This window comes from Elgaria multicarinata, chromosome 6, assembly GCF_023053635.1.
Source record: "Elgaria multicarinata webbii isolate HBS135686 ecotype San Diego chromosome 6, rElgMul1.1.pri, whole genome shotgun sequence".
Classification (NCBI taxonomy): domain Eukaryota; kingdom Metazoa; phylum Chordata; class Lepidosauria; order Squamata; family Anguidae; genus Elgaria; species Elgaria multicarinata.
This window is the reverse complement of record NC_086176.1, coordinates 10,979,594-11,007,479: the sequence shown is the minus strand read 5'-3', so window position 1 is coordinate 11,007,479 and position 27,886 is coordinate 10,979,594. Positions and strand designations below refer to the sequence as shown.

General features: G+C 41.9%; 1 protein-coding gene across 1 annotated transcript; it reads left to right on the top strand.

Annotated features, from left to right (window-relative positions):
* The first annotated feature begins 7 nt into the window (after positions 1 to 7).
* SRP72 (signal recognition particle 72) lies at positions 8 to 27,886 on the top strand. The gene is made up of 19 exons (XM_063129019.1): positions 8 to 167; positions 2,697 to 2,817; positions 5,116 to 5,239; positions 11,590 to 11,733; positions 13,177 to 13,288; positions 14,353 to 14,384; positions 15,610 to 15,734; positions 15,825 to 15,882; positions 16,069 to 16,200; positions 17,878 to 18,006; positions 19,010 to 19,082; positions 19,679 to 19,743; positions 21,152 to 21,247; positions 22,320 to 22,423; positions 23,115 to 23,192; positions 24,410 to 24,547; positions 24,769 to 24,806; positions 25,930 to 26,089; positions 27,624 to 27,886. Exons 1-19 carry the CDS (start codon positions 35 to 37, stop codon positions 27,802 to 27,804), a joined length of 2,043 nt encoding a protein of 680 aa, XP_062985089.1. The 5' UTR covers positions 8 to 34; the 3' UTR covers positions 27,805 to 27,886.

Here is a 27,886-nt window from a genome sequence, read left to right as displayed (position 1 = left end):
ACTCTCCCTCTTCTACTTCTCTACCTCTGCCAAGATGGCGGCGGGCCCGGGGAGCGGAGGCGGCGCCGGCGCGGCTGGGGCGGCCTCGGTAGCCTCGCTCTGGAGCGAAGTGAATCGCTGCGGCCAGAACGGCGACTTCGGGCGCGCACTGAAGTCGGTCAATAAGAGTGAGTGAGTGAGTGAGTGAGGGGGAGACGGAGAGAGACTGAGGGAGTCGTAGCTTTCATCCCGGGCGACTTTCCGCTCCCGCTCAGGCTGCGCTTTCTTTCCCGGCGAGGAGGACCGACGCGGAGCTTGCAAGCTCCCCTTTTCTCTCCTTGGGTAGAAGGCTGCGCTGGTAGTAATTGCAGCAAGACAGTCCAGGGTTTCCCTTACAGTATCTTCAGTGGAGTCCTGTAAGGTTGGTCCGTGCTATGATAGCCGTATTGCAGGTGAGGGTGAGGGTTGAGGCAACCCAGGCTTGCCTAAGGCCGGCGGAACGGGTCCGGGGCTGAGGCGAGATTCCACCTGGGAGAAGAGTCTTGGCTTCGGCCGCCCCATCCCAGCAGTTCCCAGATGCGGCCTGGTCGTAGGCATTGCCTGTCATGCTTCCCTTGTGCTGAGTTCCTCTCATTTTCGATTTTCACTTATGGCAAGGGTTGCCAACTTCCTTTGGGTTGGTTTAGGCAACCCCTTTTCTTTCAGCTTTAGCCCCTATACCTGAAATATGGGGCTGACAGTCACATCCTTGCAGGCCTGTTGTAAGAACCATAATGAGGTAATAAGCACTCTGGACATCCCAAAGCTGCTGCTGCTGCTTCTTCATCTTCTTCTTCTTCTTCATCATCATCATCATCATCATTATTATTATTCTCCCAGCATTGCTACTGTGGTTTAACAATGTGTGAGAGGCAGGAATTCATGATACGGTCTTTTCCATCACTGCACCTGCATGCTGAGAAAAAACTTCCTTTCTAAATTACTGCTTGGTATAATCTGTTAGAGGTACAACAGGTACAGCAGATCCAACAGAAAGTGAAAATCCTTAATGAGAATTCTGTCACAAATGTTAACAGGAAATGTGCAATTATATATCTGTAGCTCGTGCAGTAAAGCCTTCCTACTACATCATTGCATTGCATGTGATGTGGTTGCATGATTGGCTGCTATGTGGTGCTTTGCAGTATGTCCTATCTGTGACAGTAGCTTAACAGAGACAGTAGCTATGCTGCTGTTTTTCATTAAATGAGTTTCTCCAAAGCAGAATTGTCCGTGGTAAGAGGTTATATCCTCCAAACAATTCAGCTTAAACCCTGTTAAGTTCACAAAATGGTAGGCATGAATAGAATGAACCAGGGGTCATGTGTCCTTAATAATGGCAAAGAAGAGTGAATTTCAGCAGATGTGGGTTTTTATTTTATTTATTTATTAAACCATTTATATACAGCCCTATATCACTAGGATCTCAGGGCGGCATACAGATAAAATCATGCAAGTAGTATAAAACAATAAATATACATAGCTAAAAACTAATTAAACCATTAATCAAGCTAAAACCAGTACAGAGGTGTTTTTTAAATAAAAACAATTAAAACTATATGCAACCTTGGTGAATTTAACTATCAAAGCCTTTGTTAAAAAGCCATGTTTTAATTTGGCGCTGATATGAGGCCAGCGCTGACACCAGTTGGGCTTCCAAGGGGAGGGCATTCCACAGCCGGGATACCACAACAGAAAAAGCCCTCTCTCACGTCCCACCATAGCATATGTCTTGCATTGGTGGGATGTGGATGACGGCTTCTCCAGCAGATCTCTAGTCTCGAGTAGGTATATATAGGGAGAGGCACTCTCTCAAGTATTGAGGTCCCAAGCCATTTAGGGCTTTAAATATCATTACTGACACGTTTTCTGCATTGCATACATACTGGGAAACAGTGTCAAATTGCTTCTTCCTTTCATATGTCTGCCTGCTGAAAAATCTGCAGGTAGGTTGTTACCTCTTTCCTTTATGTGGAAGATTCACAAGTTGTCATGCAGTTTAAACTTCAAAAGTAAACTATGTTGAAATTAGATGCTTGGTTTCCAAATACACGAGTTTGGGTGTATGATGACAAAGCATTCTTGGTCTCACCTGTATTTATATTTTTAATAGTATATATTGCATTTCCACTCTATTCATGCTTTCAGTGAGACTTATAATAAAAATATAAAATAGAATAAAAGCCAACTATGTAATAAAAGTAATATAATAACAGCCAAAATCAAAACTGGAACAACAAAAGCTGTCAGTTAACTCCCACTAACTGCCTTTAACTCTTTCCAAATTACTTGCAGAAATAAGAGGTTTTCAGTATTCTTTTGAAAACCTGAAGAGAAAACCTGAGGCATGTTCTAGGGCAGCAGTGCTGGGACCTTCTTTTCTTTTGCAGAGCACTTGAAATTTGCAGGGGGTGGCGGCTTGGCAGACCATTTAATATACTTCTGTGTTCTACAAATCAAAGCTCATAACTCATATTTTAATAATGTTTTTATTCAATCCCAGCATCATTTTGGATTACAAATTCTATGAGTCTTGGCCAGCATGCCTAAAGGTCAGGGGAGATGAGAACTGCAGTTCAAATAATCTGGAGGGTTCCAGATAGGGAAGGCTGCAAGACATTGAACAGCAGTGACTCGGTCCTTGTAGGAGTGTAATGCATTGCATTTGCTTCTTTTAGTATTGCAGATCAGCAAGGATGATGCGACTGCTCTGCACTGCAAAGTGGTATGTCTTATCCAAAATGGAAGTTTTAAAGAAGCTCTCAGTGTGATTCATACCCACACCAAAGTATTAAATAGGTAAGTGATCAGTGCTGGAGGCTTATCAGACAACATGCCACTTTTTAAAGGCTTTTTAAAAATCAGTTTTTCAAAACACACAAAATTAAGCAGTGTTGCAAAATAAAAAATACACTTCAGACACACAGCATAAACATTTTTACACTACAGCACTGTTCTCAAATCCTTATTTGCAAGGTCTTGCCACTCTCTACTGAATATAACAATGTATGAACTTATGGTGCATGTTGCAGTAGGGAATAATTCCCATTGAACACACTCGGACTTACATCTGATAAACATACATGGGATTGCTATTAGACCATCCTGTCCTGCAGTCCAAAGTGGGTAATCTATGATGTTAATTTCTGAACCTTAAGAGCCTGCCACACCTTAGAAAGCCATGCATTCGTTGGTTCGTTTTGAAGCCACTTCCATCATGTCCCATCTGCCTGCTCATAGATCTTCCGAACTTTCTAAGGGGTGTTTTGCTATTGCATTATGAATTTATTATGGCTTTTGGCTATATTTACACATTTTCTATGAATAAATCCATATATCCCTGTGCCTTCCTCAATATTTCTTACTGGCTGGTTAAATCCTCTCTCGTGCAAGCACTGAGTCATTACTGACTCTTGCAGGGACGCCAGCTTTCGCTGACGTTTTTTTGGCAGGCCTTATAGCGGTGTGGTTTGCCGTTGCCTTCCCCGGCTGTTATTACCTTTCTCCCAGCTGACTGGGTACTCATTTTACCGACCTCGGGAGGATGGAAGGCTGAGTCGACCTGAGCCAGCTGCCTGAAACCAGCTTCCACTGGGATCGAACTCAGGCTGTGGGGAGAGTTTCAGCTGCAGAAACTGCTGCTTTACTGCTCTGCGCCACACAAGGCTCTGGTTAAATCCTAGAATGTGTTATATGTCTTCTAGGTAGCACACCTTTCAAGTTATTTCTGTCTTTTAAAACTTGGGAACTTAACTCAGGTCTCCCCAGTTCTCTACATTAACCACCACCTGGTGCTCCAGTTATTAGTCTTCAAAATGAATGTTTAATCATATAAACCATAAAAAGTCCCTAGGTCTTGAAAAGGAATCTTGCTCAGGGATAGCCTATGTTCCTTCTGTGACAATGAGAATTCCAAGGGAGCTATGTCTCATGATAGTGGCCTAAATCCAATAGAGTCATGTTTAAGCCCATTGAAGTCATTGGTTCCTTTAATTTATTCTAATTTTTAAAACAATCCTAGCCATGTAGATCAGGTGGGGAACTATTTTTGTTGGGGTGGTAGAGGAAGACACCCCCCCCCTGTAGTTCTCTGGTGGAATCCAGTTGGGCCATAGGTCCATGTGGAGCTATGAGGAGTATGTTCTCTGATGACCTCAGGGACTGGCCAGGCTGGTAAGGGAGAAGGCGCACTCTCAGGTATCCTGGTCTCAAATTGTTTAGGGCTTTGTACTAGAACCTTAAACCTGGCCAATTTGCGGAATAGGCAGCCAGGGAAGTCGGGGCTGGGTCATGCCCGCGGACATCATTCAATCCCAAGCTGACTCCCCCCTCACCTGGTGCCTTGACCGCACTAGCCCACAGGTGGCAGGAATTATGGGAAATAAGCTACTCACAGGTTGCATGTTATCACTGGTGACACTTGGACTCAGCTGGGCCCCCAATTTTGACCTATGGGCCAGAGGTTCTCCTCCTCTTCTTTAAGTGCTGAGCTCTTTTTGTCAGATCCTTATTTTCATCATTAAAAAGCTGGTTGCTGACCTTTGAGCATGTGGGGTAGAGAGATGCATGCTGGCAAGCCCTAAACCCTGGTTTTGTGAAACATGGAGCGGAGTCTTGGGAAATGCTGGCTGGCTGCACTTCATATTATTTAACTCCCCTTTTTTAACTCATCCTTTACATGGTGTTGCTACATTTCATTAGCATGCAAGAGAAAAGCAGCTGTGCCTTTTATTTGTTAACATGCTTCCCTTTATGCATGAGTATGTCTTGGTTTCCTTAATTTATTATCCTGTGATAACTTTAATATCTTATGATAGTATCACATTAATATGCTTAATACTGAGCATTTTATCCAACTTAGATAGATTGAGACATCAACATTATTTGATCTGCTCAAGCTTATTTTAATTACATTACAGCCTTGAGGCATCTCTAAGAATGTGTCCTGAATTTAAACTGCTTGTAATTCCTTCTTTGTGTAGTTTGTTCATTGAAACGCCAGTGCTCCAACAAGATAAACGAGTCTTAAGAATAAAAGTGCTTTTTGCGGAATAGATACTGAGAAATACCATCCCACTTCTGGCTTATGTGTTGCAGTGATCTGATAGCCTTTGAAAAGGCTTATTGTGAGTACAGGTTGAACAGGATTGAAAGTGCTCTGAAGACCATTCAAGGAGCCAGTCAGCAGACAGACAAGCTAAAGGAGCTCTATGGACAAGTGGTAATTACTGCTTTGAAAATGCTTCGTTGTGTAATAAATCAAGTCTTTATTTTTAAAACTGGGGCACCAGCAGTTCAAAAACTTGGGAGAAATGGGTTTCTCTAGTCTGGGGGTGGACAACATGTTTTGGCCTTCATCTCATATGATTCCCCAACATTGGCTTTGCTGGCTAAGGCTGATGGGAGTTGTAGGCAAAACATCTGGAATGCCGCAAGTTGGTTACTCCTGCTCTAGGTGAAAGGATTTTTTTTAACACAAAATAAACCAATAACAGAAATCCAACTGAAAAACAAGTTGCAAGTTGTTGCGTATAACCGGTTCAGGCTTGCCTATATGTTGGCAGGGGTGTGGTAGTACAGGTATGTCATGGGAATGTCCAGTACAGGTATGTTATGGGAATGTTATCAGTGGCAGTGGAGAGGGGAAAACGTTAATTACTTACAATAACATATGCTCATTGACAGTTGGCTAGACAGATGTATATACTTATAAATTTCTGTCTCTTCATGTCCTTGACCTGATTGTTGTTCTGTTCTTCGTTTGACTTTTTTTCTTTACAAAAAGCAACCAGAACATAAGCTCATAGGTAGCAGTTTGGAAAAGACTCCTTCTGAGGCATGAAGACACACTGCCAGTCAGGGTGCCTTGGTGCTCATGATGTTATGGGATGGGGAGAAGCTTTAGGTGGACCCTGCCCCTTGACACCATCCAGTTCTCCAGGCTTGGTCCACAGCACAATCCAGCCCCCAGACCAAAAGAATTTGCCACCACCCCAACCCTTGTGTAGATAGTACTAGGCTAGACCTATAGTGTTGGGTTATTGTGCCAGAACTTTTCTCCCTCTGGAACTCTGTTTGTGCTCAGAAACAAACACACATCACGCAGGTCTTACACAGCAGAGCTGGTTTATTTCCTTCAGGCTTCTGTGCAGTTCAATTCAGATCAGTTCAGATCAGCACACTGAGGCATACACAGAGAGCAGTGATCAGAGAGCAGTGATCAGTAAGCAGTGATCATAGAGCAGTGATCAGTAAGCAGTGATCAGTACCATTTTACACAAGTGAGAAACTATATACAGATCTACACAATTCTTATCTACATTACATACAGCTGTGATGAGGCTAACTTAGAATCTTGGCAAGGTTCCCAGAACAGCCTCTATCTCAAGGTAATTGCCCACAGATAGACTTTCTCTGTTTAACCCTGAGATAGCCATACACACACAATTTTAATGACTAAGCAAGTATTTCTTTTCATATACTTAACAGTCCTCCTCTTGCGCATGTTGTTTAAATTGTGTTACAATCTGAGACCTAGCTTTAAAGCATCTCTTTTTGTTTTACCATTGAACGTTCCACCTGTCCTTTCTCATTTTGTTTTACTTTGAATACTCATTTACTGGTAATGGCTTTACGACCTTCAGGTAAAGGTACTAGCTCCCACGTTTCATTTTTTTCCATTGCTCTGATTTCCTCTGACATTGCTTCATGCCAGCCCTGAGCTTCTGTAGGTTCCATTTCCTGAATTTCCTCAAATGAAGTAGGTTCATAGGCTATTAGTAAAGCTCTATGAGAAACCTGTTTGCTTTGGTATTCATCTGAGTAACGAATTGGAGCTTTGCGTTCCCTTTCTGATCGTCTTGGCATAGTTACAGGCATAGTTTCCTCCTCCACAGTTTCTTCCCCCTCCCTCTCTTGCTGAGATTGCTCAGGAATTTTTTCTGTGTCTACGTCTTTCTGTTCTACAGGCAAACTTACATACTGTTTTGTTTCCTGCATTTGTTCATGAAAAACTACATCTCTGCTCACAATTACACTTTTGTGATATGGAGACCACAAACGATAGCCTTTTGTTTGTGTATCATATCCCAACAGTTTACATTCCAAACCTCTTTGAGCTAGTTTTCCTGGTCTGTTTTTTTTCTGAATATGAGCAAAACATTTACTCCCAAAAACCCTTATATGTGACACTCTAGGTTTTCTTTTGTAAAACATTTCATATGGAGTTTTTTCATGTACAGAGTGGTAAAGCCTGTTTAACAAATAATTTGAGGTGGACAAAGCTTCTGCCCAGAACAGATTAGACAATCCTGACTCTTTCAATAGAGCTCTTAACATGTTCTGCAAGGTTCTGTTTTTCCTTTCTGCAACTCCATTTTGAAATGGTGAATATGGAGCAGTAAGGTCATGTTGTATACCCTCATCACTGAGGAATTTTTTAAATTGGTTGCTAAGAAATTCACCTCCCCGGTCTGTTCTTAGATTAGCTATAGGTTCTTTAAATCTATTTTTACTCCACTTAACAAAGGCTTTGAACTTTCCAAAAGTTTCACTCTTCTGTTTTAACACATACACAAATCCAAATCTACTGTAATCATCAACAATAGACAAGAAAAATCTGTTTCCTCCTTGACTTGTCTCAAAAGGACCTGCAAGATCTGCATGAATTAATTCAAAAATTCTTTTTGTTGTTCTCTCACTATGTTTTGGAATGTTTGACTTATGACACTTGGTTTCACTGCATACATTACATTCTACATAGTTAGAACATGGTTTGATTTTCACCCCTTCACACAATTCTGGAATCTTAGAAATTGTTTTATAGTTAGCATGACCAAATCTTTTATGAGTTAAATGGATACACTCTTGGTGTGGTTTGCAATTGGCTATTGTTTTTGTTGTGACTTTGCTGGCTACAACTTCATTTTCTGTACAAGTATTAATCACATACAAAGATTCTTTCATTATTCCCTGCACACACACCTTGTTTCCCTGTTTTATAGTACAATTTTCTTCAGTAAAACAAACCTCATACCCCATTTCTGTTAACTGAAACACACTTAGAAGGTTTGTTTCCAATTCTGGTACATATAAAACACTTTGTAGTTCAACTCCCAGACAATCAAAATATACATTACCCACACCACAAATCTGGATTTTTGTTCCATTTGCAAGGGTAACACATTTTTGCTCTGAAGTAGAAGTTTCCAAGGTTACAAATGAAAGTTTGTCTTTTGCCATACTTATTGAAGCCCCAGAGTCCAAAAACCAAGGATTCATTGTCTCTTTGACTCTTGCTAGAAGACACTTCTTTGTTGATTCAGTTTCATTCATGTTGTTTTCTTCTCTCCACTTTGCTGTCGACTGCTTTTTCTTCTTCTTGTTGTTGCAATCCCGCCGTAAATGTTCTGTGGAACCACAATTAAAGCATTTCCTTGCCTTTAATGCAGCCACCACATCAGAAGATTTATGGCTTTGTTGAAATTCAGCCACAGGATGTTTAAGGCTCTGTTGTTTTGAAGCTTGTCTTCTTTCATAGGTTTCCAGTAGTTTTCCAGCTACATACTCGAGAGTTAAATTTTTCTCCTCTTGACTTTCCATCATGGTGACAACCGCGTCGTACGATGAATCAAGACTTGACAAAATCACATAGACTTGGTGTATAGTTGTAAACTCCATCCCTCGTGCCCTGAGTTGATTGAAGATTTCTCTCATGCTTTTCAAATGGTTTGACATAGACTCCCCTAGTTTCAGCTTCATTCCATACAGTTTCCGGGTTAGAATTACTTTACTGCCCGCTGTTTCTCTTTGATATACAGCTTGTAGCGCATTCCAGCACTCTTTTGATGTATTCAAAAACTGAATGAAGGAAATTTGAGAGTCTTCCACAGCTAATGCAATAACTGCCATTGCTTTTGCATCGTCCTTAAACCATTTAGCATTCTGTGGATCTGCTCTATCTGGTGGATCCTCTGTGACTACATACCACAGTTCAGCCTGAATCAGATACATTTGCATTTTGTAAGACCATAATGCATAGTTAGAGTCATTCAGCTTTTCTAGCAATTGATGCAAACCAGACATATTAGCTCCTGCCATTTCCTCTGCTTTAGGAATTTGTATCTCACCGTCCTTCTGCTCAGAGTCCTCCTCAGAGTTAGCCGACTGAGATTTTTCCTCACTTTGCAGCACTGGCTTTAGCTTGATGTCTTCCTTCATCAACAGTTTTCTGTTTTAGCAGACTCCTGGTTCTGATTCTGATACTGCACCGTTCCCACCAAGTTCTGGTTCTTCTGCCTGGGTTAGGCTGGCGTAGGCTTCCTGGACTGGACTGGGCCCATAACCTTTGTTGGGTTATTGTGCCAGAACTTTTCTCCCTCTGGAACTCTGTTTGTGCTCAGAAACAAACACACATCACGCAGGTCTTACACAGCAGAGCTGGTTTATTTCCTTCAGGCTTCTGTGCAGTTCAATTCAGATCAGTTCAGATCAGCACACTGAGGCATACACAGAGAGCAGTGATCAGTAAGCAGTGATCATAGAGCAGTGATCAGTAAGCAGTGATCAGTACCATTTTACACAAGTGAGAAACTATATACAGATCTACACAATTCTTATCTACATTACATACAGCTGTGATGAGGCTAACTTAGAATCTTGGCAAGGTTCCCAGAACAGCCTCTATCTCAAGGTAATTGCCCACAGATAGACTTTCTCTGTTTAACCCTGAGATAGCCATACACACACAATTTTAATGACTAAGCAAGTATTTCTTTTCATATACTTAACATGGTAGTACAGGTATGTCATGGGAATGTCCAGTACAGGTATGTTATGGGAATGTTATCAGTGGCAGTGGAGAGGGGAAAACGTTAATTACTTACAATAACATATGCTCATTGACAGTTGGCTAGACAGATGTATATACTTATAAATTTCTGTCTCTTCATGTCCTTGACCTGATTGTTGTTCTGTTCTTCGTTTGACTTTTTTTCTTTACAAAAAGCAACCAGAACATAAGCTCATAGGTAGCAGTTTGGAAAAGACTCCTTCTGAGGCATGAAGACACACTGCCAGTCAGGGTGCCTTGGTGCTCATGATGTTATGGGATGGGGAGAAGCTTTAGGTGGACCCTGCCCCTTGACACCATCCAGTTCTCCAGGCTTGGTCCACAGCACAATCCAGCCCCCAGACCAAAAGAATTTGCCACCACCCCAACCCTTGTGTAGATAGTACTGGGCTAGACCTATAGTGTGACATAGTATGAGATTACCATCGATTTAAAACTTGGCTTTATTAATTGCAGTTATCCTAATGTAATTGTGTGCTTTTTCAGGGCCGGGCAGCAGTCCTATAAATGGTTGAGTCACAGTCTAGTCCTGTAATAGCTGATGCTGAAGTAGTTAGCTTGCCTACCAAGGCTGTAATGAATATCAGCAACAAAATACAATGTTTTTTTGTTAACTGAGCAAGCTTTTTCTTTTTCTTTTTTACATATTCCTTTTTGTGTGTGCTGCTGCTATGAAATGGGAAATGTTTTCAAACAGAAAATGCAATTCCATTCCATCTTTGTGAAAATCAGAATTCAAAATGATATTTCACTGGTATTTAACTCCACTTAAGTGGAACAAGATTTTAAAAACCAGTGTGTTTAAATATGAGAGGTCAATATAATAGTAAGGGTTTTTCCATATATAATGGCATTATGCATATGTTCAAACCTGTTGGCCTCAAATTATTTTTTTTAACAATAGAGCAAAGAATACAATTTGAATCTGAAATATAGGCTGAAGATCAAGGAATGTTGAAATTTAGTACAGAAGTTTCTGGTAGCAGCTAGAATTGTCTGGGCTTGACGTTTGAAAGCAAACTGTACTCTAACAACTATGGAATAGCTTCTAGATGTGTTGAAAGTATCCCGAGATGGCCTGCTCCTGCTGGACTCTTACCCTCCCCCCACAGGGCAAACTGCCATCTTGGCCCTGTGGGGAAGAAGAAGGACCGAGGGGACAGGAGCAGGCAGAAGTAACATCGTGGCCTGCTCCTGCTGGACTCTCCCCCCCTCCCCCCGGGCAAACTGCCATCTTGGCCCTGTGGGGAAGAAGAAAGACCGAGGGGACAGGAGCAGGCAGAAGTAACATCGGGGCCTGCTCCTGCTGGACTCTTACCCCCCCCCACAGGGCAAACTGCCATCTTGGCCCTGTGGGGAAGAAGAAGGACCGAGGGGACAGGAGCAGGCAGAAGTAACATCGGGGCCTGCTCCTGCTGGACTCTCTCTCTCTTTCTCTCTCCTCCCTCCCTCCCTCCTTGACTCCTTTTCCTTGTGTGTCATGTCTTTATTAGATTGTAAGCCTGAGGGCAGGGACTGTCTTTTTTGCTAAGTGTAAGCCGCTCCGAGAGCCTTTTTTGGCTGAGGAGCGGGGTATAAGTATGATAAATAAATAAATAATAAATTAATATTATGATGCACAAGACGTATTGGGGAAAAAACATATTTGTCTCATGGTTTGATTGTATGCAAGTTTACTTTATATGTTTGGTTTAATAAGCTATTTGGCGTTTCCCTTTTAGTTGTACAGATTAGAGCGTTACGATGACTGTCAAGCTGTGTATCGAGATCTCATCCGCAACTCACAGGATGACTATGAAGAAGAACGGAAAACAAACCTTTCAGCAGTTGTTGCTGCACAGAGCACCTGGGAAAAAGTGGTGCCAGTAAGTAAGTTTGTGGCGGTGATATTTATATGTGCACGCGGGGTGTGTATGTGTATGTGTCTCCTCCTTTCATCCCTCCGTATTTTGACTCTGCAATGAATCGATAGCATAAACACTATAAAAATACCGGGCTCTGTCCTATTGCAGTGTTGAATAGAGTCTGGGGTGTCATTTCATGGAGAACATTTGTTCTCCTCATTTTGGCCAATTGGTTGATACTCTGTAGTGGTTAAGAAGGGTTGCTCAATCTCTGATACATCACTTATCAAGGTTCTAGCCTTTCTCTTTGCATTAACCAGGTCTGAGAAAAAGTAATATTTTGCATTTGCCCCTGTAAACACAGCCTGTTTACATGTGACCTAATATTACTAAGCTGCTCTATTCTACTTGAGTGTTCACTGCTTAGAAAGTTTCATAGACTTGAAACAGCAATGGGGATTTTCTCAATATTTTAAGCTGTGTCTCTTCGTAGTTCTGCCCATAGCACATGAATGACATAAGTCTATGCGCCTGCCTAAAAGCTAATTGCTTGAAGGTTAGATTGCTGGCTCCCCTTGAAGGTAGCTTGGAAGATTCACTTGATGCAGAATGCACTTAAGTGCAACTGTCAAAACGTCAGTATTATACCATCAGCACCAATTACTTGTTTCTGGGCTCAATTCAAAGCGCTGGTACTGATTCCACTTATATAAAGTTTTCCAGCCCTTAAAATTATCTGCTGAGCTCCTGCTACAGTCTTCCAGCCTCATCCCACCCTTCGCTCAAGAAATAGGGCCTTTTCTTGTCATTGTACTAAGAAAATGGAATGTGCTACATTAGGAAATTCACCCAACCTCACTGTTGCTTATCTTTTGGCAAGCAGGTAAAATGTACCCTTTTAGCAGGTTCTTTTAGGTGTAGTTTCTTAGATGTTGAAATTTGCTTTTTGTATTAATATATTGATTGTGAATTTTATTGTTCTATTTATTTGATTGTAAGTTGGGTTTTTTTTGTGTTATTCTCTGGGATGCCTTGAGTATGTTTTCATAGGAAGATGGGACAGAAATACTGAAAATAAATAGTGCACTTAAATGATTACTCAGAATATGTGCACAAACCTGGATGGCACTGCAACTTCCTGTTGCATGCTGCTGCTACGTACGAAGGATTTATCAGAACTTTGCTGCATATATTAAGAGAGGAATTTTATCTTTTAGGATAATTTGAGTTGCTTGTGCATTTTTACTAGCATAAAATTAGAAGGGAGATTTTTCATGTCGCTTACAGCCGGCATGTGGATTGTCAGGGGTTTTTATTTACTGCATATTCATGTGAGAACTGATGTTTTGGATAAGTTGTTTGCTGTGTGTCCAGCCGTCTTATTCTAAACATTTGTGCAAATTGATTTACACTGTAATTGAGAACTAGGTTTCTCATAATCCAGTTTTTTTTTGTTCTATCTAGGAAGATCTGGGCCTTCAGGAAGCCACCTATGAGCTGTGTTACAATGCTGCTTGTGCTTTGGTTGGGCAAGGCAGGCTGAATGAGGCAATGAAAAGCCTAAAGAAAGCAGAAGGTAATGATTGGTAAATTGAATTTGTCCTTTCCCTATAAGCTTTCCTTCTGCTTTGTGGAAGGAACCAGTGATGTCTGATTCCTCTAGAAACTGAAGTGGAGAAAATGGAAAAAGGAGAGAGGAGTAAATTCATTCTAGGCATCTATTAATGCATCTGTTTAAGAATGCTTTTACAACTACCCATAAACTTATAAAATATATTAAGGGCAAATTAAATATTAGATATGGAGAATGACTACATGGTGCAGTAAGATTACCGGATGCTAGGTTAAGATATAAACATGGTCTATGTTTGCATGCAATAATGTGCTCGAACCCTGGCTGATTGTGAACAAGTTGTGTGCTGGTGCATGCTGCCCGTTCCTTCCTGCTTTGCTCCTCCCCACTGGTGGAACTGCTAAACAAACTAGGAATTATCCCTTATAAGCCAGAATTGCAAGCCAGGGTTTGTTCTTGGCTTACTATTTCTGGTTTGAATGACATGCTAAAGAAAGCTTTCCTGGATTATTATTATTATTATTATTTATTTATATAGCACCATCAATGTACATGGTGCTGTACAGAGTAAAACAGTAAATAGCAAGACCCTGCCGCATAGGCTTACAATCTAATAAAATCATAGTAAAACAATAAGGAGGGGAAGAGAATGCAAACAGGCACAGGGTAGGGTAAGCAGGCACAGGGTAGGGAAAAACTAACAGTTGTTTGGTGTCTTACTAGGAGAAAGGAGCAAAGCAGGAGCAAACGGCCTTTGTCTTCTGACACGTAGCTGATTAAGTCAGGTTCTCTAGAATTCTGTTTTATTGTTGCATGTGAATGTGGCCTTTGCCTTAAAAGTTGTTGTTGTGTTGTTGTTCCAGGCAACTTTTGCACTTGAATTTTCTTAATATGGACATTACTTTTTGTAAAATGGGTGTTTTTAAAATTTTTATTTTAAAAGGTGTTTTGAAAAGCTAGCAGCCTTGCACTTTTGTGATGCAAATGAGGATTCTATAGACACATGGAACCTCATGATCAGTGGTTCTTATCTGTGTTAAAATTAATTTGTCACACTTTCCCTGTAGATTTATGCCGCCAGTCTCTATCAGAAGACTCGGTGAGTTGCTGTTCTTACACAACTTGTGCTAAACAAATGTGAATATTTGCACTATATGAGTATGCTAATTGTATAAATCCACCCAGGTTTTGTTAGGTTTGCTTGTTTTTCCTTCATACGGCCAAAGTTCAGTACTCTAAACCAGCACTTTTTGCCTTGTGTATTATAAATATCAGTGTGTTTCACCAAAAAATGTGACATTGGAGAATCCACTAGATAGTATCAGCAGTGGCACTTGCTACCAGTCTAATGACAACAAATTTAGAACTTGGTTGCCTGCTTAAAGGTAAACAAGTATTTAAAATATTGATATTTGCATTGGGCATGGTGCAGCCAATGTAAAGCAGTTTTAAGTCTGATGGATTTCAATAGGTAACAAACAAGTGCTTGTATTGCACTTTCATTGAGATAAATGGGCTCAGCAGTGCAATCATATGCATGTTTACTCAAAGCTAAGTCCAACTGTGTTCAATGGGACGTCTCAGTAAGTGTATTACCACACCTAAAAAAGGATACTATATAGCTGGAAAAAGTGCAGAAAAGGGCCACTAAAATGATGAAGGGGCTGGAGCATCTCCCCTATGAGGGAAGGTTACATAAACTGGGATTGTTTAGCCTGGAAAAAAGGAGGCTGAGGGGAGACATGACAGAGGTGTACAAAATTATGCATGGGTGTGGAGAATGTGGACAGGGAGACATTTTTCTCCCTCTCTCAAAATACTGGAACCCAATGGGGTCATCCCATGAAACTGATTGGTGGGAGATCCAGGACAAATAAAAGGAAGTACTTCTTCACACTATACATGGTTAAATTATGGAACTCACTACCACAAGATGTAGTGATGGCCACCCATTTGGATGGCTTTAAAAGGGGGTTGGATAAATTCCTGGAGGCAAAGGCTATCAATGGCTACTAGCCCTGATAGTTGTGTGCTATCTCCAGTATTCGAGGCAGTAAGCCTGTGTACACCAGTTGCTGGGGAACATGGGTGGGAGGGTCCTGTTGCACATGTCCTGCTTGTTCATCCCTGGCTGATGCCTGGTTGGCCACTGGGTGAACAGAGTGCTGGACTAGATGGACCCTTGGTCTGATCCAGCATCAGGGCTCTTGTGTTTTTATTAGTTACCAATCAATATACTTGTAGTTATTGATTTGTAGTTAAAATATAAGTGGTGCTTTTAAACTGCGAGTTAATGAGAAATGTTTAAAAATGTTTTCCTTTAGGATGTGACTGAAGAAGACATTGAGGCTGAACTGGCCATTATTCATGGTCAGATGGCTTACATTTTGCAACTCCAAGGTCACACAGAGGAAGCTCTGCAACTTTACAATCAGATAATCAAACTGAAGTAAGTGCTTCCCTAAACTGTGGTGGTGGTCTCAGCGTCTTTTAAAAACAACATAAACTTTAAAAAGTGCATATATCCTATTTTCTACAGGCCAACAGACGTGGGATTGCTTGCTGTCATTGCCAATAACATCATTACAATTAACAAGGTATAGAATTACCCTAGTAATTCCTTGCATGTGTTTGTAGTCCGATATTACATCACACACTGCCTTTGTAAAGATTTGTTCCATGCTTATAAAGGAGTGCGAGATGTAAAGATTGTAGCAAAGAATTTGAGAAATGCCACATTCATGTTGATGGAGCAATGTATCATGTGTTGTTGCCTTCCTCAGGACCAAAATGTATTTGACTCAAAGAAAAAGGTGAAGCTAACCAATGCAGAAGGTGTTGAGCATAAACTCTCCAAGAAACAGCTCCAAGCAATAGAATTTAATAAAGCTTTGCTGGCTATGTACACCAACCAGGTAATGTTATCCTAGTTTAACATGGTCTGTGTAATCCTAGAGCCAAGCTACTCATTTCACAATGTACAGTCCTAATTGTCAAGTATACATAGAAAACTAGAACAATAAGGGAAGGCTAGGCAGGAATTGTGATCCCTGACAGGCAAGCATTTCACAGCGGGGAGTTTGTGACATGAAGGAGCATTTACTCATTTACCCCCATTCTGAAGTGGTACAGTCCTAGGATGATTGTAGCATATGGTTCTCTTAAGCATGTAGATCAACCCTTGCTTAAGCATTGTAAATATGGATCATCACGATCATACAGGTCCTTAATCTTCCAGATTTGTCAGTGTGATCCCATAAATTTAGAGATGCAAGTTTTAAGGGGGACCTGTTCTGCCTTTGATTTCAGCAAGTGTTAGGCCCTTGTTTGGAGTATAAATAAGTGGGTGTTCTGAGAGGATGCAGCCATTTGCCACATGCAGCCAGAGCGGCCTTTTTTCTGTTAACGTTCCAAAACTTTCCAGTGACTTGTTTAAGTTGTGGCGCATGCTGGGCCCTATTCGCCTAATCACCTGGGCAGGTTATCTGAGGGTAGTTTCCCCCTCCATCAAGCTATGCCATCCAGGTTTGGACAACACAACGAGCTGCGCTCTGGGAGAGGATTAGGCAAATAGTACCTGGCACACGCCACCGCTTAGCCAACCCACCATGTCTTGTTTAACCCATAGTGATTGTGCAAACCCAGTCAAGGAATTCTAATTTTTATGTTCATTGATCTCTACGTCATCTAGGAAACATATATGTAATCTCACCCTAAAAATGTGTCTATGTCAACTTCAGTTATGCTATTGCATTCCCTTTTATATGGGGCTAAGTGCGTCTGTTCTTCTAATCTATTGGTTGTCAAATATTTTATGTCCAGGGAGTCCTTTCTACATGGTCCTTCCTCAGCGTTGACCATTGCAAACTGAGTGTATTCTCCAGAAGACACCCAATACTTTGCTGCAGATATATTGAACCTTTTTCAGCCCGAAGGCCAAATTCCCTTTTGGAGAAGGTCTTGGGCTTCCAACAGTGAGCTGGGCCAAAGGCAAAAAGGGCAGGGCTAAAATACAAAAAAAATCAGGATATTGTGTAGCTTAAAGCTCTTACTGCCAGAACCCAAATCTTTAGGAAATGCATTTCAACCAGCTGGGAAACCACCAAATGACTGGTGGCCAGGGGAACGTAGAGTGGCCCTCTGGGAACCCTGGAAAGACCAGTAGTGGTGAGAAAGGGGGCTTTCAGAGAAGCATTTTTTGCCCCAGGGGACCTTCTCATTGAGGAATTCCTGCTAAGCTTCCAAGGAGCCCCAGGGTTCTCTGGAACACGGCTTGAAAGCCATTGCTGCAGTTAGTACAGTGTTTTCAGATAATTGTGATGACGGCAGAGGTGATATGAAAGTCTATTAGTGTGCTAGTTTTTTGAAATTATAGTGAGTAGTCCCCATAGAAACCACCAAACCCACTAGTACAAGATATTGTATCTGTGGACTTTTCCTGAGCAGGGCAGGGATGAGCTGCCACAAGCCGGACCTGCTGCTCCTCTAATATTCGAGATGACCGTTTGTTGCGTGACACTTCTGTCACTTGTCCTCTTCTTTCAGAGTCTGTATTCCTCACTAGCTGGATTCTTTTTTCTCTTGTTCCTTAGGCAGATCAGTGCCGCAAGCTCTCATCAAGTTTACAGTCACAGAGTCCTGAGCACCTCCTCCCTGTGTTAATCCAGGCAGCTCAGCTGTGTCGAGAGAAGCAGCATGCCAAGGCAATAGAGCTCCTACAGGTAAGCCGTGGTGGGCTGCTGGAGGCAATAAGCAGCAGATTTCCTCAAAGGAGATGGCAGAACTCTCCAGCAGCGTTGTGTATCTGGATGCCTTTCGGTAAAAACCAGATTCAAATTGAACTCAATTCTTTGCCTTTTATTTTTCACCTGAGCCCCGTGAGTGCACATCGTTCTTCATTCTCTGTCGCACTTCGGCCCTGTGCAGACAGAATTCTTAATCATGGTTAGCATGGACCATTGGGTTGTTCCCTTATTTCAAAAGAGCCAGTGCAGACATAATGGTGTGGATCTCTTCTCCCTCCTGCTGCTTTCTACCGTTCATCTCAAAGCTCTAAAGTATGGTGCAGCACGATTTCTGCAGTGGCTTTTAAAAAACACGGTCAGCTTTATGTAATCTTAGTTAGAAGTAAGTTTGTAAACTGGGCCAACCATAGTTGGCAATAATGCCAGCATAGATGTTGCACTTTGGTTATCCTAAAAAAAAATTGAGGAGTGGATGGAGTGGAATTTGAGAGTAAGTCTTAGGCCTTAGCTAGACCTAAGGTTTATCCCGGGGTCGGCCCTGCCTGCTCCCGGGATCCCCTGTGTGTCATTTACATGAACAGGGATGACCCTGGGACGATCCCGGGATAAACCTTAGGTCTAGCTAAGGCCTTAGAGAAGAGGAGGGTGGAAGAAAGGAGTGCATGAACCCTGCAAAGGAGTCAGAGTCATCGTTAGGTCAGGCAGTGTTGCACCAGTGTAGGAAAGATGCTTAACCAAAGTTGAAATTTGGCTGCGTCGGGCTACTGTCAACAGGCCTTTCAGGTCTTTAATTGCTTAGTAAAAACATCCCACTTGAATGCACACATCGTTGGAGTGGGTCCTCATGTACTCACACCTGAGTTTGTTACAGGGAAGTCAGGGGACATAAGATTCCACAAGGCAATAGCCATTCCTTGCAATCATGAAGCTGATCTTGTTTAAAAGCCTCCCAATTTCTGTTCCTATTTCTGACTCCTAGGAGTTTGCTGATCAGCATCCTGAGAAAGCGGTGGAGATTAAGCTGACCATGGCACAGTTGAAAGTTGCTCAAGGTACTGTAGGCTTTAGCTGCCTTTGGAAAGGAACTTAATGTACATTCAAATGCAGTTGTATGCTGTTTCCACATAATTACTAGTTCTATTGCACTCATTCTTAGTTCATTTTTTTCTCAAAAGGGGACAGCCTTTTGGGAGATGCTTAGATTAAAGGCAGGGAGGTGCATACTCTTTACCAAAGAAATTAAAATTCTACACGAAGAAAATTCTGAATTCCTTACCCTATGTAAAGTTTGCAAGTTAAACACATTTGTATAATTCTCAATTATAGTTCTGTAATTTTTAATATTTTGGATAATTCTGATTTTGCTAATCATTGGGAAGGATAAGGAAGGATACAAGACACTAATGTGTGACTAGTGTAATTCTTATTCAACTATCCCTTGGGCTTCTTAGACATTTCAGGTGTTGCCCACGAATGTAACTGAGCAATTTGTAGTCAGGAAGCTGGCTCCTGTAGAATTGTAGGATACACACAGCCCTGATAGAAGGTTTCCTTTCCTCCCTATCTAAGAGAGAAGGGGTTCCTAGATGAGCTTTGAAGAGGACTGGAGAAAATTACTGATGTCTATACTTCTTGTTCTTTCTCAAAGGCAGTGTCACCAAAGCATGTATGATCTTGAGGACTATAGAAGAGCTAAGGCACAAGCCAGGCATGGTGAGTTGCAGCTGAATCTAAACACATGCAGAACTTTATGCCTCCTTTGGATACTTTCCCCCAATATCTTATGCTTCTCTTACACCATTCTGACCTTGGTTTTTGCCTTGTGGTTAGATTACAAATAGCTCAGTTGCATTCATATTTGTCTAGGTGACTTGTACTCAAGTTTGGTTTGGACTCTTAGGCCATAGCTAGACCTAAGGTTTATCCCTGGATTATCCAGGGGTCAAACCTGTTCATCTAGGTGACACACAGGGGATCCAGTGCTCAGGCAGGGGCGAACCCTGGATGATCCCAGGATAAACCTTAGGTCTAGCTGTGGCCATTGTCAGCAATGTATTTGATCCACAGGACTTAGTAGTAACAGACTTCTTGGGCTCTCCAGTCTGCATATACTAGAAGTGTGTAAGCCAAGAACAGGAAGAACTTTTGGCTGGTAATCCAGCAGTGATTATCAGCTGTTCTGAAACGGAATTATAAATAACCAAAATTCTGAACCAAAATACCCCAAGTATTGTGATCTTGTTTGAATACCATGTTTTAATAACTTGCTTCATTTCAATGGGCACCATTGAATTTTATCAGTGATGTGAAATTCCTAGGCAGGACTATGTGGTAACAAGTGTTCCCTAAGGTATGATACTGACTTACCTTAAAGAATATTAATTAAAAAGTAAGCAGAATGCTTGAGCACTAAAAAAATTATAAATATTGAGCCTGTTCCCATGTCATGATGGCAGTTTGTGGCGACATACGAATTGCAGAAGCCTCTTCTGGTTTTAAAGCACAACCTATGAATACTCCATTCGTAGATTGTTAGTGTGATGTCTGAACCTGGACAGACATGGATTAACCAACTCAGACTTAACCCAAAAACAAATTGTAGGTAAACTCTGGGATGTTTAATCCATAAACAACCCAGAGTGTCTGGGTTTACATGTTGGATTGGGTTGGATCCATATTTTGTCACACTTAGAAAAGACTCATTTAAATCAGTGGGACTTCAGTTAGTTGTTACTAAATCTGGATCCAACTCATTATTTGTTCACAGGAACAAAGCAATTGACAGTAAGGTTGGTTCTTCTTGTTTATAAAACTTACATACTTCCTTTTTAGTAGTACTCAAGGCTACTTCATCTCCTAAGTACTGCCATTTGATTCCATTACTCTTGGATGTTGCACAGGAACTACTCCATAAAATACTGTAGTACAAAAAAGTTAATTGCTTCATCAGTGTTATCGCTTTTAAAAATTACCTTCTAAAATTCAGCTTACAATAATAAAGTTACCATTAATGTTTTTTTTAAAAAATGGTTTCACCGTCATATAAATTGGTTCCAGTATTTATTATTCAGTAAGTCTGTCTTCCGTTTCTGAATTTCATGATGTATTCTGAATGTTACAGGTGTCGGCATTAGTGACAATGTACAGCCATGAAGAAGATATTGATAGTGCCATAGAGGTCTTGGCACAAGCTATTGAATGGTATCAAGAATTCCAGGCAAGTATTGGAATGCTGATATGTTGGAAGTAGACAAACTGTCCAGCATGTGAGAGTGAAAGATTTGTTTTCAGCTTTCATTATTTCCTCCAAAAGCACAATAGTAGTAATAGAGGGGGATCATTCTGTATCCTGTAATTTAATCTTCTGGTGTCATGCACTCTTAAATAGTCAAGTAATGATAATTCCCAAATTGGGAACCATGAAGGAACTGCTGTGCTGCAAGAAAGACTAAATGAAAAATTAAATGAAAATCTTCCATGAGCCGTATGTATACACACACACACACACACACACACACACAGAGCTCCCTGTTGCATCTCTGCAGGATTTACTGTTCAGGCGGTGTCTCCTTCCAGTCACCCTTCACCGAGTGATGTCTAGTAATTATGCCTCATACCTACAGTGCATGTGATTTAGATAATTTAATTGCTCCTAAGCCAGAGAGACATCAGAATTACCTGCCCTTAGAAAGGTGCACACAGAAATACAGAGGGAAGATTCCTCTAGTGTGGATTAGTCTTACTTTTATGCACTCTAATGTAGACCTTTGTGTGTGAGGGAGTTGAAATGTGCTTCCAGTTTTAATTGAGGAAAAAAATAATAAAAGTCTGTTCTGTGACAATGGGGAAGAACTGGAAATCTGTGTTAAACAAAATCCTTGTACCCCCTAGATTTTAAAATTCCTTGAGCCATCTGGTTTTGACATTAGTAAAACAGCCCACCTACTTTTATATCTTTTCTTGGAATATGAGGATAGGGAACCATAGGGTGTGTTTTTTGGGTGTTTTTTTTTTTACATATAACAAAATAGCCCGTGACAACTCAGTGCCAACATATAAGAAGCTGAATCAAAACAAATACAACACAACAGGGTTTTTTTTGGTAAAAGCTGTATTCTGAGCTTTATGGTGTGATTGAACATTGCAGCTCAGACATACTTTTAGAAGATTCCTGAATTCTGAAGGCTCCAAGCATGAATCAGTCTCTTCAGCCATGTAAAAAGATGGTCACTCATGTCAACATGTTGGTTACTTTCAAGCTTAACTTGAAGCAAATGTCACTTTTTCAGCCAAAGTCTCCAGTTCATCTGTCACTTATCAGGGAAGCTGCCAACTTCAAGCTAAAGCACGGCCGGAAGAAGGAAGCCATCAGTGACCTGGAGGAGCTTTGGAAGTAAGTCCTTTCCTGGTTGCTGAAAAGGGAGTCCTGGGGAGAGAGAAATAAGTGGGCTCTCTAACTTCTGAAAGCGATTTCCAGCAGTTACTTCAGTATCTTTGTAGAGTAAAATAAACGAAAAATAAGGTAAAATATATCAAAAGCAAACAGAGTTATAGTTGGAACACTGAGCAATGTTACAGATATGCTCCAGTTTTAGTGTAAATGTGGGGCACATAGTCATCACATCACACATTCATTTGGCACTATAAACGGAACAAATAAGTTTCAGCTGAAATAGCCTTTGCACATGGAGTACTACAACAGGTTCTCCCTCAGACTCGGGTTCAGTCTGCTTTGGAGATCACCCTATGGAAATAGTAGATGTTGTGCATTCCATGCTGGATGTAGAAAATTGGGTACCTATTGTGAAGTTCCATTCCAATTTAGTGGACAGATGTCCATGCTGCAGGCTGGGCCCACTCATTAAGTATGGAGGGGTTGTTTTTTTTCCTGAAGGGAGTGAGCCTATCCCTAACAGATGCGTTCTTGAAGTATTGTTTCTTGAAATATTGATTGTGGCTCCTATGTGATGGGATGCCTCACTGGTTTGCTAACATGCAGGAAGTCTTCCTCTGGAACACGGCACTGGGCTGTCTTTTATCTCTAGAAGAGGCTGTGTGACGGTTGCATCTCTTTACTTTTGTAGACAAAATCCAGATGATGTCCATACCTTGGCCCAGCTCATTTCTGCGTACTCTCTGGTTGATGGTGAGAAAGCAAAAATGTATCCTTCATCATGTGACTGAGGGAGGTGGGAGCAGGAGATATTCCCTGGCCACTCTCACAAGGTATAGCACGTTCACTGCAGTGATGCTTTTCAGAGTTTCCACCTTTTGGGAGTAAATGCCATATTGACATAACTATCGAAGGAAGTTAGGGTAGGATGGCAGAAAAGGGCAACTAAAATGATCAAGGGGTTGGGGCATCTCGCCTATGAGGTACGATTACAATAGCTGGGACTGTTTAGCTTGGGGGGAAAAGGAGGCATGATAAAGGTGTACACAATTATGCATGGTGTTGAGAAAGTGGATAGGGAGACATTTTTCTCTTTCATAATAGTAGAACCTGGGATCATCTCATGAAGCTGATTGGTGGGAGATTCAGGACGGATAAAAGGAAGGACTTCCTCACATAGCGCATAGCCAAACTATGGAATTCGCTGCCACAAGTCGTAGTGATGGCCACCAATTTGGATGGCTTTAAAAGAGGGTTAGACGAATTCCTGGAGAGGGCTATCAGTAGCTACCAGCCCTGATGGCTGTGTGCTACCTCCAGTAATCAGCAGTAAGCCTGTGTATGCTAGTTGCTGGGGAACATGGGTGGGAAGGTGCTCTGGTACTCATGTCCTGCTTGTGGGTTTCCTATCGTCAGCTGCTTGGCTGCTGTGTGAACAGAGCGCTGGACTAGACGGAGTCGTGGTCTGATCCAGCATCAGGGCTCTTCTTATGTATTGCAAAGGATGCTAAGGCGTGTTCGAGGATTCACACTGGACACTGGCTGAGCCTTTTGAGCCTCACAGTTGGCTCATAGATAACATGCTTAGTTCATACAACACACACTCCAGCCATATATTGCAGAATAACATCAGTAGAGGTGGGTAAGCGGTCTTGTCTTTCAATCTCTGGTTTCCCCCGCACACGGGTATGTACCACTGTTCTCCATTTTTGATCCCGAAATGTCTTCACCCAGCATCTCCCTTCCATTTTAGAAGCTTGGCCCTCATGGACACACTGCCCTTCCACTCCAGAAGATCGCTGTAAACCTGTCACTCCATCCTTCAGTATCCCCTTCCTGCATGCCAAGTAATTCTTTAGGTTTCCTGACTTCATGGTCTTCATTTTTGTCTGGCAATATTGTGTACTTGAAAAGAACCCTCCTTTTTTTGCTCTTTCTTACTTAATGCATGCGTATTGTTGTTCCTAAACTCCTCCCGTGCAACAGTCTCAGCAAACACTTGCCCTCCTCGGATACAATGTCTTTGAAAGTAGACGTGGATGCGCTTGAAAACTCGCATGGAGCTACGTACATTCGGAAGAAAGGAGGGAAACCTGCAACTGAGAGCCAGGAAAAAGAACAAGGGTAAAACAGCTTTTTGAAATGCTTGATCATTTCAAGCAATGTTGATAAGCAGAACGAAAATCACTTACCTTCTGCTTACAAACTGCCTTAGTTTTTCTCTCACTAACTCTAAAACAGAGCCCTAAAATTTCTCCCCTTGGAATCCATTATCTCTGTTCTTTCTGTTGCTTCTCGTTTCAAGCAGGTTCATATGAGTTCATTGTGAGGTTGTGTTTTTTTAGGCAAGGGGATATCAAGAAGAAGAAGAAGAAGAAAAAGGGTGAGTACCCTGTGGGCATTGGCTGCCATTGGTTTTGCATAAAAAAGTGCTCCTGGGCATGTTGGCTGGGAGGATTTAAACCAGAGGTGGGAAACTACTTTAAAATGGAGGTCAAATTGCCCCTTACTGGGTCCCCTGCAGGCCAGATGATGTCAGTGGGAATGGCTACGAACATTGACATCATGGCCCCCGTCCATTTTGCCTTTCACTATACTAAGAGCACAGAGAAAGAGACTTAGTTGGCCCTGGAGAAGCATCTCCTTGGATGAATCGGCTGCCCCTTCACATGCCTCTTGCCATCCCCATCAGGGACAGTGAGAGGGTTGCAAAGGAAGACTAGGCCTGAGCTTGGAGGAGTGCTGGCAGCATTATGTGCACCAGCATTCCCCCTTGTGATCTACAGAAGTAATGGGGGATTCCTCTGCATCACTTGCCTTTCCATTTGGAAGGGGGAGCTGTGCACAAGGAAACCCCCCCCATCTCCAATCTCTCTCTCTCTCTCCCCCACCCCCATTATCTCTGATCTGTGAGATAAGATTCCTCCAGGGGGTTTAGATCAAGGACCACAAGGGCTTGTGGTCCTTGATCTAAACACTGCCAATCTAAGATAGAATTTCCAAAAGTTAAATTCAAATCAGGTTGATTTTTAGCAAGAGTTAGAAACTCTCAGGCTTAGTTCCACGTTAACAGTAGTATCCTTAGTGTAACTTTTGTTTAGAGATAGTATGCTTTTGAATGCCAGTTGTTTGAGGGAAATGCCTTCATTTCCTGCCTCTGGGTTTCCCAGAAGCCCTGTTGGAGTCAAGATGCTGGAACAGACGGACCTTTTGGGACTGAACTAGCAGGGCCTTTCTTACAGATGTTGTGAACTTTTAAATAGGTCTTTTAAGCAAAAACAATTCTCCATAAGCCAGTATTTAATCCTATGTATAGTACGTTAATTGTAACATACTTCATTGCTGAAAGGAAATTTTTAAAATACGATTTGTTGTGACTTGCACACAGTGTTAGAGTTGTTTGTCCCTGACTGTGGGAATGATGTACAGTCTGGGATGAGTAGGAGTTTAGTGGCAATGCAACTTGTTCCTAAATCAGCATGTGCCTTTTGCTCAATACCATGTAGGAAAACTGCCAAAGAACTATGATCCTAAAATGACCCCTGATCCTGAACGCTGGCTTCCAATGCGGGAACGTTCCTACTATCGTGGACGGAAGAAAGGCAAGAAGAAGGACCAGATTGGGAAAGGAACCCAGGGAGCAATGACAACAGCATCCTCTGAATTGTGAGTCACTGAATCCAGCCTGGCAAGCTTTGATTCCAGGCCTACCGTGTCCCGTGGCAAGTAATGGATAATCAAAGGAAAGTAGCTACTTCCCATTAAGAGACAAGTGGTTGTTAGGCACAATCTTGGGGAACAGGCAGAGAGTCGGGTAAACTGGAGAAGGGGGATCCTTCAGAAGGGGAAATAAATCTGGCTGAAGTTGTCCCTGATTTCTGACGGAGGGCTTCATGTTGTAGGAGGGGAGAGCAGAAGCCAGCTCCTGCAAGTGACCCCCAGCTCCAGTTTGCCTTTACAGTAGTGGCCATCAATTGTTCCTATAGCATTTGACTTCCTACTACATGCCCATCTGCAGGTGTTTTGGCAGATGCCCAACAGGATCCTGTGCCACAGTTTGCTTTAGGCTCTGGGTTCTTAAAAGTGGGAGGCAGGGTAAAAGGATTTGTTTCTTAGCCCTAAAAGCCCATGGACAATATTTGGAATAAAAGCTGTTGACAAGGCTCTACCGGACCAGCATTTCCTACACCCTGCTTGGGTGGGTGCTGCTAAGGGTTAGAAGTCGCCTGGGTGTGGCTTGTCTTTGGACTATTTTGCCTTCAAATGCAAATAAGCAGGGAGGTGAGGCAGGGTGGGTTCACACATCCATTTTGCAACTTCAGAACATGGGGAAGCTGAAGGAAAATTATGGCTTCAGAGCAAGTCCTTGTAGAATAGCCCCAAAGCACTGGCCTAAGAAGTATATTCCAAAAAGCCAGGCTTGGAAAAACATTTTTAGCTTGTGGATGGAAATGTTTTTTGAGGTATAAATCTTTTATTCTAATGTCTCGTATGTCTCCATTTCTATCCGTGTCTCTGTTTGCCTTCTATTGAACCATTTTGCCAAAGCTTGGAGGAAGGATAAGTTTAATAGCGTACATTTGGGGACTCCGCAATCTTCACCATGGGGTGACCCTCCAGCTGACTCGTCACCCTAACTTTGTCCTGCATTAGGGAGCCTTTGGGACATTGGCCTACGTTGAACTGATCACTCCAATCAAACATTCCCCATACTGGGAAACGGGGCAAAGACTGTTACATTTAACTGGCCTGAGGCCAAAGGGTCAATAATGAACCTGACATAGAAAAGTGAGCAACAAACCATCCCATCTACTCTCCATACTTTCCCATTCTTTAATTTAGCCAATACTTTATCAGGATATTGATAAACCCAAATTTGCTTGGGTGATGCTTTGAATTCAGGTACAAATTCTCAAAGGCAAAACCTTACCAAACAGCTTCATTTGTGGATGGAATGCAGCTGAATGATTTTTTTAGCATTTGCAGGATACCATTTGCTGGACTCAATCCTCCAGTAAAAACTAAAATTCATTTATGATGTTTGTATCTTACATAGAAGGTTTTCCATTGCAAGCAGTAATCAGTGCGGGGTCTTTCAAGAAGAGATTTAAACTTTTTAATTGTTGTTGGCCAGAGAACAAAAACCATACTGTACATCTGAGCTCTGACAACAATCCTACTTGTATCACCTTGTCTTCAGGGATGCTAGCAAGACTGCAAGCAGCCCACCTACATCCCCGAGGCCTGGCACCGTAACAGCAGTCCCGTCTGCATCAACCAGCAATATGATTCCTCCAAGGCACCAGAAGCCTGTTGGTGCAGCAGCAACAAAGAAGAAACAGCAGCAGAAGAAAAAGAAAGGTGGGAAAGGCGGCTGGTGATCATGACAAGCCGGCTGTTTATATGGAAATTGTCTATCGGCTGCGAATGCTAACAGCCTAATAAAGGTCAAACAAAAAGCAA